The following is an 11645-nucleotide window of genomic DNA, read 5'->3' on the forward strand; positions in this document are numbered from 1 at the left end:
CACAGAAGGACAAATATTGTATGAGACCACTATTATAAAGAAACAAGAAAAGGTTTACACATGGAAAAAAAATTTTGTAGATGATTATGAGGGACGGAAGGGAGAGGAAAAATTACCAAATACATAGAAGACGTGTTAATACTGATGAGGGGAAAGGCAATGCACAATATGGCGGAAGGCAGCAAAACATGACCAAGGCATGGGAAGACACTGAAAGGAATGCAAGAACAAAGAGCAACAACAGAAATTACTATAGCATAGACAATCCTGCAACGAACACTAATTTACAAATGCATAATAAGTACATAGATATGTCAAGTGGTATGGGAGGGTACAAGGGAACATACCCACCTGCAGATATACCGTTTGGTAGGGATATTTCTATATACTGTGTGTATATTAGTACAGACAATAGAGCACACAAGGGCCACAGTCAGGGCCACTTTTTAGACATAACCAAACACCTCGCAGGATGAAGTTTTTAGGCTTGAAGGTGAAAGACTATAGACTCGGGGGACATCTAGGTCAACTGGCACAACATAGTCCATAAAGACAAAGTTCTGCATCCTACTCGGTGAGTACCATCTGGGGTCTTATAAGCTTACGAGTGGCCAACCTAAGGTATAACTATTTGTCTCTTACCATCCGGAGCAAAAGAGGCTGAAGAAAACCAAATACCTACAGGAGCAATTAGTCCAAATGACTGAAGGACCACATGAACCTCAGCCTACATGACCCTGAGACCAGAAGGACTAGATGGTGCCCGGCTATCACTACCAACTGCTCTGGCTGAGATCACAACAGAGGGTCCCAAACAGAGTCTGAGAACAAAAAATGAAATTCACAAAAAAGACCAGACTTACTGGTCTGATAGAGACTGGAGGAACCCCCAAGACTATGGCCCTGAGACACCCTTCTGAACTGGAACTGAAGCCATTCCTGGAAACCATCCTTCACCCAAACAACCGACAGGCTCATAAAATAAACATAACACTTGAGAGTAACGTGCTCAACAGGGCGATCAATTACACAAGATCAAATGGGCAATGTCTGTCCAAAAGCAAAGATGAGAAAGCAGGAAGGGGTAGCAATTCAGAATGGAAGAAAATGGGGAACCTAGGATGGAAATGGGGGGAATGCTGGAACATTGTGGAGAATGAAACCAATGTCATGAATCGCTTTATGTACAAACTATCGAAGGGGAAACTAATTTGTTCTGTAAACTTTCACCTAACACATAATTTTTAAAAATTTAAAAAAAGAAAGAAAAATTTCTGAGTAGTTGCCTGTTTATTAGTCTTGAGGCAGTCATAGTTTGGAAATGATTTTAATAAAATAATTTCAATTGTTTGATGTAATGCAAGGTTTGTGAGTTTGCCACTTGCAAAGTAATAAGCAATTCCTTTCTATTTAAGTAAACTATCTCTTTTATACTTCAAATTCCAATATATTGGGATTTGGTAGGCAAATGTTAGGTCCATCTCTATCTTTAAAGATCATATTGCCTTGATAGTAGAAATATTAAATTAATTAGAGTAGGATTAATGCAGTGTTTCCGAATGTAATTACTAAGTTTCAGATTGTGGGGTTAATCTATTTCTTGGTTATTTAGGAAGGAATTACCCAAGTTGTGTATTCCCAATTTTATCTACTTTATGGCTATTAAATAGCTCAAAAGCACTCCTTTGGTTGGGTAAACAGGGAAAAGGGAATCAAACATATCTTGTTATCACCAAGACCTATTAGACTGAGGGGGCGGCTGAAATTGATGGATAGGAGATCTGTGTAGCAGACCATCACTTATTTTATTTTCATACTACACTACATAAAGCAGGGAACACAGAATTGGGTACCAAGGTGAATGGCGAGGACAATAGGTCCTTCAGAAATCTTAGGGAAGGGATAGGCATCCTAGGACCTAGAGCTAGTAAATGGTATTTGCTTCCACATATGAGGAAAATAGAGCTGTATCCCACAATGATTTTCAATCATTTTATTTACAACTACACCTGAAAAGAGGTAAGACCTGCTAAACGGTTCTTCCTGCAACATGCCAGATATTTTCTCAAAAGTGCGAGTATAGGAAATAGATAACCGAACTGCAGAAAAAAACATCTAACTCATGAAGTTTTAGTACCACATTCATTTTCTGGTTTTAAAGATGCTTGTTGTTGCTGTTGGCTGCCATCAAGTCTATTCTGACTCACGATGTCCCCATGTGTGCAGTGTAGGGCTTCTGCATCTGGTTTTCAAGGCTGTAACCTTTTGGCAGCAGATTGCCAGGACTTTCTTCCGAGGCACCTATGGGCGAATTTGAACTACCATCCTTTTGGCTAGTAATTGAGTATTTAACCATCTGTGCTACCCAGTGATTCTTAAAGATGCTACCAGTCTTAAAATAAAAAAAACCTTGTCTCCTAGGTCTAAAATTTGATTCTATTTCAAACTTTTAAAACGAACGAAAAGCTTTTCTTTTAGGAAGTGAAATCTTAGATAAAGTATTCTTGAGAGTAACCGCACCCATAAAATAATCAAACTGGTATGCTTCTTCCTCATGGGTACGGTTAAGGTCTTTTTTTTTTTTAAGATTATCTAGTATTGATTTCCTTCCTGATGGATATAACATTTTCAACCTCCAAAACACTGTCAGAAGAGTTTACTACAATACCACGACTCACTTTTTCATCACATTATATAAAATTCCATATAATTCTGGACATGATTAGGAATCACCATACATTAGAATTCATGTTTTGTGACTAAGGCAGCGAGCCTTGAACTGTACGTTAGAATCACTAAGGGCTAGCAAACAACAAAGCTAGACTTCTCACATGTAAACAATGCCAGGGCCCTTTCCCAAGCAATTCAGTCAGTCTCTGGGGGGTGGGGCTCAGGCAATATTTTAAAAGCTCTTTAAATAATTCTATTAGGGTTGCAAATTATTAGTCTGTGGTGTTTTTATGTCTCATTTACTAAAGACTCAACGATTAGTGAGAGCTGTGCTTTGTCTTTGGAACAGCTTGGACAAATATTCTGCAGGTGTTCAAACTCTAAGTCCTTAGAGTGTTTCAGATTCCAAGTCCTCTCTTCCAGTGTATCCTGAATACACTGCTAGCAGGCTTTCACCTCCCACCCTACCAACGCTCTTTCGTCAAGAGGTGCTGGTTATTTACACAAAACTAAATCCAAGTTTCAGTCCTCAAATTACTTACTAGCAGTTTTTGACACATGCCCTTTCCTTGTGATACTTTCTTCATTTGGCTTTTGGAACGGCATTGCCCACCATGCTTTAGTGATGACAGAAATGTCCTTTATCAGTGCTGTACAAATGAGTAGCTTCTACCCACATGTGGCTATTGAGCCCTTGAAATACGGCTAGTGTGACTGAGGAGCTGAATTAAAAATTTTAACTTTAAATATCCACACACGGCCAGTAGCTACCACGTATTAGCCCAGTTCTTCCTCATCTGCTTCTCCTCTCCTTTTATTGGTCCAACTCCAACCTCTAAGTTTTGGGGTGCCCCAAATCTCTTTTCTACCTTTCTCTCATTGGTCATCTCATCCAAGTTCATGGCTTAAACTACCCAAATTTGTATCACTACTTTGGGTGTCTCTCGTGAGCTCCAGGCTTTAATATCTAACTGCCTTCTTGATATATTTACTAAGATGTCTTACCAAGCCCAAAACCCACTGCCATCGATTCTGACTCAGCAACCCTACAGGACAGAGAAGAACTACCCCACTGGGTTTCCGAGGCTGTAAACCTTTATGGAACCAGGCTGCTGCATCTTTCTCCTGCGGAGCAGCTGGTGGGTTCCAACTGCCGACCTTTCAGTTAGCAGCCGAGTACTTTAACCACTGCACCACCAGGGCTCCTTAGATGTCTTATCAGGCACCTAAAATTTAATCTGTCCAAAGTCAAGCTGCTGATCTCCCCACCCACCAAAATCTGCTCCATGAGTGCCCTACAAGGCTATTATCAATCCAGTAGCCAGTGGAGTCCTTTTAAAAATTCCCTTCTCTGAGTAACAGCCAAAGCCCTTACACGGCCTAACCAGCTGCCGTGGAGTCAGCTCTACCTCGTGACGGCCCCGCGTATGTCAGGGTAGAACTGTGCCCTCCAGGATTTTCACCGGTTGATTTTTTGGAAGTAGGCTGCCAGAACTTTCTTTCGAGGCACCTCTGGGTGAGCTTGAACCTCCAACCTGTTAGCAGCTGATCTCGTTAGCTGAACTACTTACATGACATTGTTTTAAACGTTAATATGGCTGGTCTGCCCTTTTAAATTTAAACAGCATGACTTGTCTAAAAAATTGTTTGAAGGTCTCAAAATAACTTTTTCTGTAATCGTGTAGAAAAATACATACACATTTTAAAAAATGCAAAGAACCAAAAGGTAAACAACGAAAAATCACTTGTGACCCTTTCTCCCTTTCCCAGGGGCAGCTGGGTTGTCCTTCCAGAGATACAGTATGCAGACCCCGCCCGCAGTCTCCAATGGTAGCATTCTACACACTGTCCTGTACCTTGCTAGTTTTCATTTAACACTATATCCTGGAGAGTGACCAGTAACAGCACATAGGCCTCTACCTTGTTCTTTTTAATGGCTGTACGATATTATTAACAGTCCTCTAACTAAGGTCTTCTGCTGGTGGACGTTTAGGTTCTTGAGTCTTTTGTTACTAAGGCTGGAATGAAGTCTTGTAAACAGATCTTTGTGCGCGTGTGTCATTACCTGTAGGATAAATCCCTGTATGTGAAATTGCTGAGCCAAAGAGCATGTACGTTAAACATTTTAACAGAATCCTCAACTTGACTTTCAAAGGCTTATACCAGTTTACTCTCAACAGCAAGGTACTATAGACCTCACATCCTTTCCAGCTCGAATTTGCATCAAAGCTTCTTTCAGTCTGAAAAGTGAAAAGTATTCTCTCATTGTGGTTTTAATTTCTATATCTTTGAAGTGGGGCACTTTTTTTTCCCACGTACAAGCCATATCTCTTTCTTACTGTTCCTGTCCTTCGCCCATTGCTATTGTCTTTTTCTGACTGGTACACAAGCGATCTGGAGTCCCTGGATGGTGGTGGAAAGAGGTTAATGCGCTTGGGTGCTAACCGAAAGGTGCCTGGGAAGAAAGGCCTGGCGATCTGCTTCTGAAACACCAGCCATTGAAAACCTATGAAGCACAGTTCTGCTCTGACACACATGGGTGACCATGTGTCAACATGACAGCAACAAGTGCACATAAAAATCTTCACTTGTACTGAAAATACTTTTTCCCTCTCTTTTGACCTTATACAATATTGGGTTGTGCAGAAATTTTCATCATGTAATCGCCTTTACTAATCTTTTCTATTATGGTTTCTGGACTTTTTTTTTTTTTTTTAAATCTTGCTTAGGAAAGTCTTCCTCACTCACTCTTAGACTATAAAAACTATTCTCTCATTTTCTTCTAGTACTTTTATGGTTTCATTTTTTACACTAAAAATCTTGGATGTACCTGGAGCTTATTGTGTCTTAAGAAGTGAGAAAAGAATCCACAAAAACTAACCAGTTTCTCATTTGTTAAACTTATAGTGTCATTTAACAAATATTCCCGTTTCTCCAAGAATTTTACATTTACCCATCCTATACTTGAATATTCACGAAATAACTCTCACAAAACGACTGTAGTACAACTAAACTTTCCAAAACATGGTCAATCTGTCATGATCCCCAGCTGCATTTATGGTAATAGTTTTGTTTTTTTAATTGTGCTTTAGGTGAGTTTACAGCTCAAGTTATTTTCTCATGTAAAAATTTATACACGTATTGTTATGTGACCCTAGTTGCAATCCCTATAACGTGACAGCACACTCCCCCTTTCCACCCTGGGTTTCCCGCATCCATTCAACCAGCTCCTGTCCCTGCCTTCTCATTCCGCCTCTGGACAGGAGCTGCCCATCTAGTCTCTCGTGTTATCTACTTGAGCTAAGAAGCACACTCCTCACAAGTATTATTTTATGTTTTACAGTCCAGTCTAATCTCTGTCTAAAGAGTTGGCTTGCGGGATGGTTTTAGTTCTGGGTTAACAGAGAGTTCGGGGGCCATGTCTACTGGGTGTAATAGTTTCAAACTTTGTGATACCAACCACAATAAGTTCAAACAGAAATGGCTTGTAAACATTTTGTCACAATATAGTGGTTGAGTTAAACACTAGGTTTGCAGGATGACTAAAGTATACATCTTACTGCAATAGATTATATAAGAAAAGTATTCCAGAAATAGATGTATCTTTAATATGCTAAGTAGGGGCTGGACAGACAGTATAAATAATAACAAACTGAGGGCCATAGGCATCTCCAACTGCTTTCTCACTTGGGAGAAAACATTAACTTTATTTTCTTTCAAGTACAGTCCTTCTCAATAATTTTTAAAAATTCTGATTAGCTGAAAAATATTTCTAATAAGGTCCATTTCGTATTTTGAGAGAGGAAGTAGAGGGCACTAACTACCACGGAAACAAACAGCTGGACCTAACCGTGTCTAAGAAGTCAAGAAAGGCCTCCTGGGGGAAATGTTTAAACTGAAACCTAAACAGGATGAGAAGAGCTAGACAAAGGAGAGCACTTGGTCTAGGATCTGAAAGACAACTAAGTGAAAGCATAAATCCTCTGTGAACACCCGTTTCTAAACTGGGGGGAAAATACACTGATTTCCTTCCATACCTTTTTTCTAAAATAACTTTCCTTCTCAGGTGATTTTTAAACTTCCTAAATTTAAAAAAAAAAAAATTTTTTTTTTTTTTTTTAATATTACCACCAAGCAACCACAACCTATTATTTAAGGGTAAAAATTGGTCTTGTCCTTGGCTACAGAATCCTGTTTTTCTTAATGTGACACAAAAGCACTTACTTTCAGTCATCGTGCATACAATCTGTATGGTTCACATTTTAAAAGATTTCTCTGATATCAAATTCAAATAGCTTATTTTTAGGTAGGATCATGCGGTTGATTTTCCCGTGGAAAAGGAAAGCTGAAGCTGTTTCAGAGATTAACTTTGTTCTGCCTGCCTATGGTTAATGTCAGAACCACTAGAAGGCAGCGGGCTAGAAAACTAGGCAACGCACTTCTTCCACACTGGTTCTTCCAACCGATCCTTTTTGTCACAGAGGTGGCCCGCTTCCGCACTGGTTCTTCAAACCGATCCTTTTTGTCACAGAGGTGGCCCGCTTCCACACTGGTTCTTCAAACTGATCCTTTTTGTCACAGAGGCTGCCCGCTTCTGAAGACGGTATTACAATCTGAATCAGTATGAAAATTAAGGAAAAGATCAATCAAACCTATAACCCAGAATCTCAAAACACTGGGCCACAAGCACCAATATTATCTTGACATTTCTCCTTTATACATTTACTGATCAAAGGAAGCATAAAATACTCAGGGAGCAAAGTTCTGCTAGCAATTTAAAAATACGATCTATTTTAATTCTATAGGGTTAAGTTTTTTTAAGGATCATATACCGATAAAAGATTATTATAATCAGTAACTGAGCTGAAGTCCTGATACTAGACAAAGCAAGGGAATTTGATTTCTCTTTTTATCAGCTTAAAAACATGGCGAAAGGCTATGTATGTAACTCAGCTCTGCCAACGGTTAGCTGTGTAACTCAGGGCAAATACTTATTCTGAGATTCAGTTTATTTCTGAAGTAAACCATAATTTTTAAGGTTATTTCCAATTGAAAAATTCTATGGCTTTGCATTTCATTAGGGTACACGCTACTTGATATCTTTGCATTCATTCGCACTTTAGCAATCTAAATAAATCAGGAAAGATGTACAGTAAATCAAAATGCCTTAGTCCTACTAACAAGTAGAAAAGGAACACACTATTTTAGGAATATCTATTTTTAAAAGAAATCAATAGTCCTGTTACGCAAGTATGGCTACAAGAGGAAAGGAAATGGCTCTAGTCAACAGATTAACTTAAGGCCTCCCATCTGGCCTTAAGGCACAAGTTAAACCAGGTGATTAATACATATTTATTGATTGGTAAGATGTCTACATTTTGGGTGTGAGTGTGGATTTAAGGTTTCCTTGGAAGCCTGGTGGTGTAGCGGTTAAGTGCTACAGCTGCTAACCGAAAGGTCGGCAGTTCAAATCCACCAGGCGCTCCTTGGAAACTCTATGGGGCAGTTCTACTCTGTCCTACAGAATCGACTTGACGTAATGGGTTTGGTTGGTTGGTCTGGGGCTCTCTCAGGAGTCCTAATTGTGCAGTGGTTAAGAGCTACAGCTGCTAACCAAAATGTCGGCAGTTCGAATCCACCAGCTACTCCTTGGAAATCCTACTGGGTAGTTCTACTTTATCCCATAGCGTCACTATGAGTCAGAATCGACTCAACGGCAACGGTTTTGTTTTTTTTTTTTTTTGGTTTGGTTCTCTCTCAAGGGCTCTTTCTCTTCTGTATTTCTCTCTATGCCCTAATTTTCCTTCTCCGTGTAAAGAGCCACCACACTTACATTTATAATACCCAACTTTTGCCACTTGCTCATGTTAGTTCTTGAAATGTTATGTACTTTTTATAACAGAAGCAGAAGTTAAAAGATATAGACATCACACATTTAATTCAACGGTGCTATTTTATTTCCACAGTCTAAATTTTCTTTCTCACTCAAGATTTATTTCTAAGCATTTATTATATCTTTGCTGTAAACAGAAGCTTTTTCTTTGACAAAACTCCCCCAGGAGAACAAAACAGATGCTTTTCCAAATTAGGGCACAAGTCTTCCTGAAATGTCAGGGTGTGATAATTAGGACAGTAGCAGTCTTTCAGTTTAAATTTCATAAAAGCTATTGTTAAGACGGTGGTTTTGGCCGTTTTGCAGATGGTCCATCTGAGTTAGTTCTGTTATCAATGTTATTTTCATCTTCTGCATCATCTTCATCATCACCTTTTAAAATAAATATTTGTTGTATGATAAAATGTTCAATGGTTCAAAAGAAATATAGATCTTTAAAATGGTTGATAGAAACCATTTCAGTTTTGGAATTAATAAAACCATGCATATCTCAGATTCAAAATACGTATGATTAAAAATTTTTAGAAATTTATAACCTAAAACTTTTCTATCACTTTTTTTTTGGAGATATAATTCACATACTATAACACTCTTTTAAAGTGTCTTTATTTTTTTTTTTTAGTACACTCACAAGGTCGCACAACCATCACCACTATCTAATTCTAGCACATTTTCATCACCCCAAAAAGAAAGCCCCTATTCATCATCAGTCTCTCGTCATTATTCCCACCCCAGCCCTTGGCAACCACTGATCTATTTTCTGTCTCTATGGATTTGCCTGTTCTGGACTTTTAATATAAAAGGAATTATACAATACACGACCTTCTGCGTCTGACTTCTTTCATTCAGCGTAATGGTTTCGAGGTTCACCCATGTCGTAGCATGTATCAGTACTTCATTTCTTTTTATTGCTGAGTGCTATTCCATTGGATGGATACACATTTGTCTACCCATTCATTAGTTGATAGACATTTGGGGTGTTTCCAATTTCTGGCTATAATAAATAATATTGCTTTGAAAATTTGTGTACAAGTTTTTGTGTGAATTCATGTTTTCATTTCTCTTGGATACAGACTAGGAGTGGGATTATTGGGTCATACGGAAATTTTATGTTTAACTTTTTGAGGAAAAACCAAACTGCTTTCCAAAGCAGGTACACCATTTAACATTCTCACCAGCAAGGTATGAAGGTTCCACTTTCTCCACGTCCTCACTGATACTTGTTATTGTCATCTTTTTCACTATAGCCATCCTAGTAGGTATGAAGTGGTAGCTCAACTTCTTAAAATGACAGTATATATATAGGTAACAAAACACTTGTCATTTCAACAATCTTCACGTGCACAGTTCAGTGACATTAAATACAAACACGTTCATCACGTTTTTCACCCATCACCATTAATCACTGTGGTTTTGATTTGCATTTTCCTGACGGCTAATGACGTTAAGCAGCTTTTCATGCGCTTATTGGCCATTTGTATATCTTAGAGAACTGTCTATTCAAATGTTTTGCCCATTTCAAAAATGGGTTATTTGTCTTTCAAGGGTTGCATTCTGTCACTTTTTTTAGCAGCTGTTATAATTTTTATTTTTGCATACTTTTTGAGATATAATTCACATAAAGTCCATCATTTTAAGCTCTATCGTTTTTTGCAAAAGCAAAAAACTTGATCATTAAATATATAAAAACATGTCCTCCTATTACTGACTTATTATCAGCAGGACAAATGGTAGTTATTTTCCAATAAGTAATGATAGATTTTTAAAAAATAGCTCTAGCTATTATACTCTTGTTCTTACGTTATAACATTTTTAACAGATTAGAGAGCCAAGAAACAGGACTTCACTCTCAATATATGTGGCAACCACCAATTAACGTACTCATGGAAACAATCTATTATCTTGAACTCAGTGTAATGTCCTGAATTGATCTCTCCACATTATCCAGAACTATCAAGGGGAAAACAAGAGGGACAGTACTGTTTAAGCTCATCTATGGAAGAAATCCCGACTCCAATATTTAGTTCTTAGGTTTTTCAGCTCAGGCAGTCAAAATCCACCCGTTTTTGTATTCCAGACAAGATTGTTAAAAGTTAATGCAGTTAAATTTCACGTTTTTACTTCCAAACAACCACCTACAAAGCCAGGATATAAAAAAGGAGTTCCTCAGTTAAGACTTGTTAAACTGAAGTCTGTTTCAATCTTCGGAATCTGCGATACCTTGCAGTCTTCCGAACACGTGAGCCATCTCGCACCTGGTAACACTCCTTTCATCCTCAACACTGAGATCAGAAGTAGGGATGCCCTCTCTGAAGCCTTCTCTCGGTTTGCAATAGTTACAGAAGGCACAGGATTTATACTTTCACTCCTTAATACAGTGTTTACCTGTCTAGTCCCTCATCAGCCTGTGAGTTCCACAAGGGGACTCCATTCATCTCATTCTTTCTCTAGCTCAGCCCAGTGCCTGACAGAGTAGGCGCGTTCAGCACGTTCTGGGGGATAAAGTTGTGAAAACGCTTCAATATAAACAGCCTAGATACACATGGCCGTGAGTGCCGACAATTTTTAGAGGGAGTACTCCTTCCATCGAGGGCTCCCCTTCCCCAAGTCCGCCACTCCACAAGGCTCCCCTGAGAGTCTCCCCGAGCGTCCCGCCCCGCCCCGCCCCCCAGCCGCTCAGCCTCGCCTCAGAACTCACCGTCCAAGGCCTCGTCTCCAGCCGCAGCCAACGGGTCCTGCGCTTCCCGCTGTACCAGGGGACCAAGGAGCTCGGCCACCCTTTCCCTCATCTGAACCACCCCCGACAACAGGCCCTGCAAAGGGTTGCCGTCGTCCGGCGCCTCACAAGACACCCGCAGCCGCAGCCGTTGCCCGTCCTGCCCTATGTACTCCCCTAGCAGCTCCATAGCAACTGCCGAGCTTCAAGCGCGCGCCACAAGAACACGTCACCCGGAAGCGGAAATCAGCCCCCTGCGGGCGCGGGCGGGAGCAGGGAGAGGAGTGACTTCCGTTTGTCCCGAATCGCTCCTCCCCCGTCGGACACTTCCCTTTTTGGGGATTGGTTCCCGGGACTCAGGCCCCG

General features: G+C 39.8%; 1 protein-coding gene across 2 annotated transcripts; it reads right to left on the bottom strand.

Annotated features, from left to right (window-relative positions):
- Window positions 1-6334: 6334 nt before the first annotated feature.
- GON7 (GON7 subunit of KEOPS complex) lies at window positions 6335-11625 on the bottom strand. 2 transcript variants are annotated; one of them, XM_010588818.3, is made up of 2 exons: window positions 11262-11625; window positions 6335-7283 (listed from the first exon to the last, which is right to left on the bottom strand). In XM_010588818.3, the coding sequence occupies exons 1-2, from the start codon at window positions 11467-11469 to the stop codon at window positions 7246-7248; spliced, it is 246 nt and encodes an 81-aa protein (XP_010587120.1). In that variant the 5' UTR covers window positions 11470-11625; the 3' UTR covers window positions 6335-7245. The 2 variants fall into 2 exon arrangements, with proteins under 2 accessions (XP_010587120.1, XP_003408889.1); XM_003408841.4 differs by lacking the exon at window positions 6335-7283 and adding an exon at window positions 7328-8935 and having other exon boundaries at window positions 11262-11528.
- Between the last annotated feature and the right edge of the window lie 20 nt (window positions 11626-11645).

This window comes from Loxodonta africana, chromosome 10 (genome assembly GCF_030014295.1).
Source record: "Loxodonta africana isolate mLoxAfr1 chromosome 10, mLoxAfr1.hap2, whole genome shotgun sequence".
NCBI lineage: Eukaryota > Metazoa > Chordata > Mammalia > Proboscidea > Elephantidae > Loxodonta > Loxodonta africana.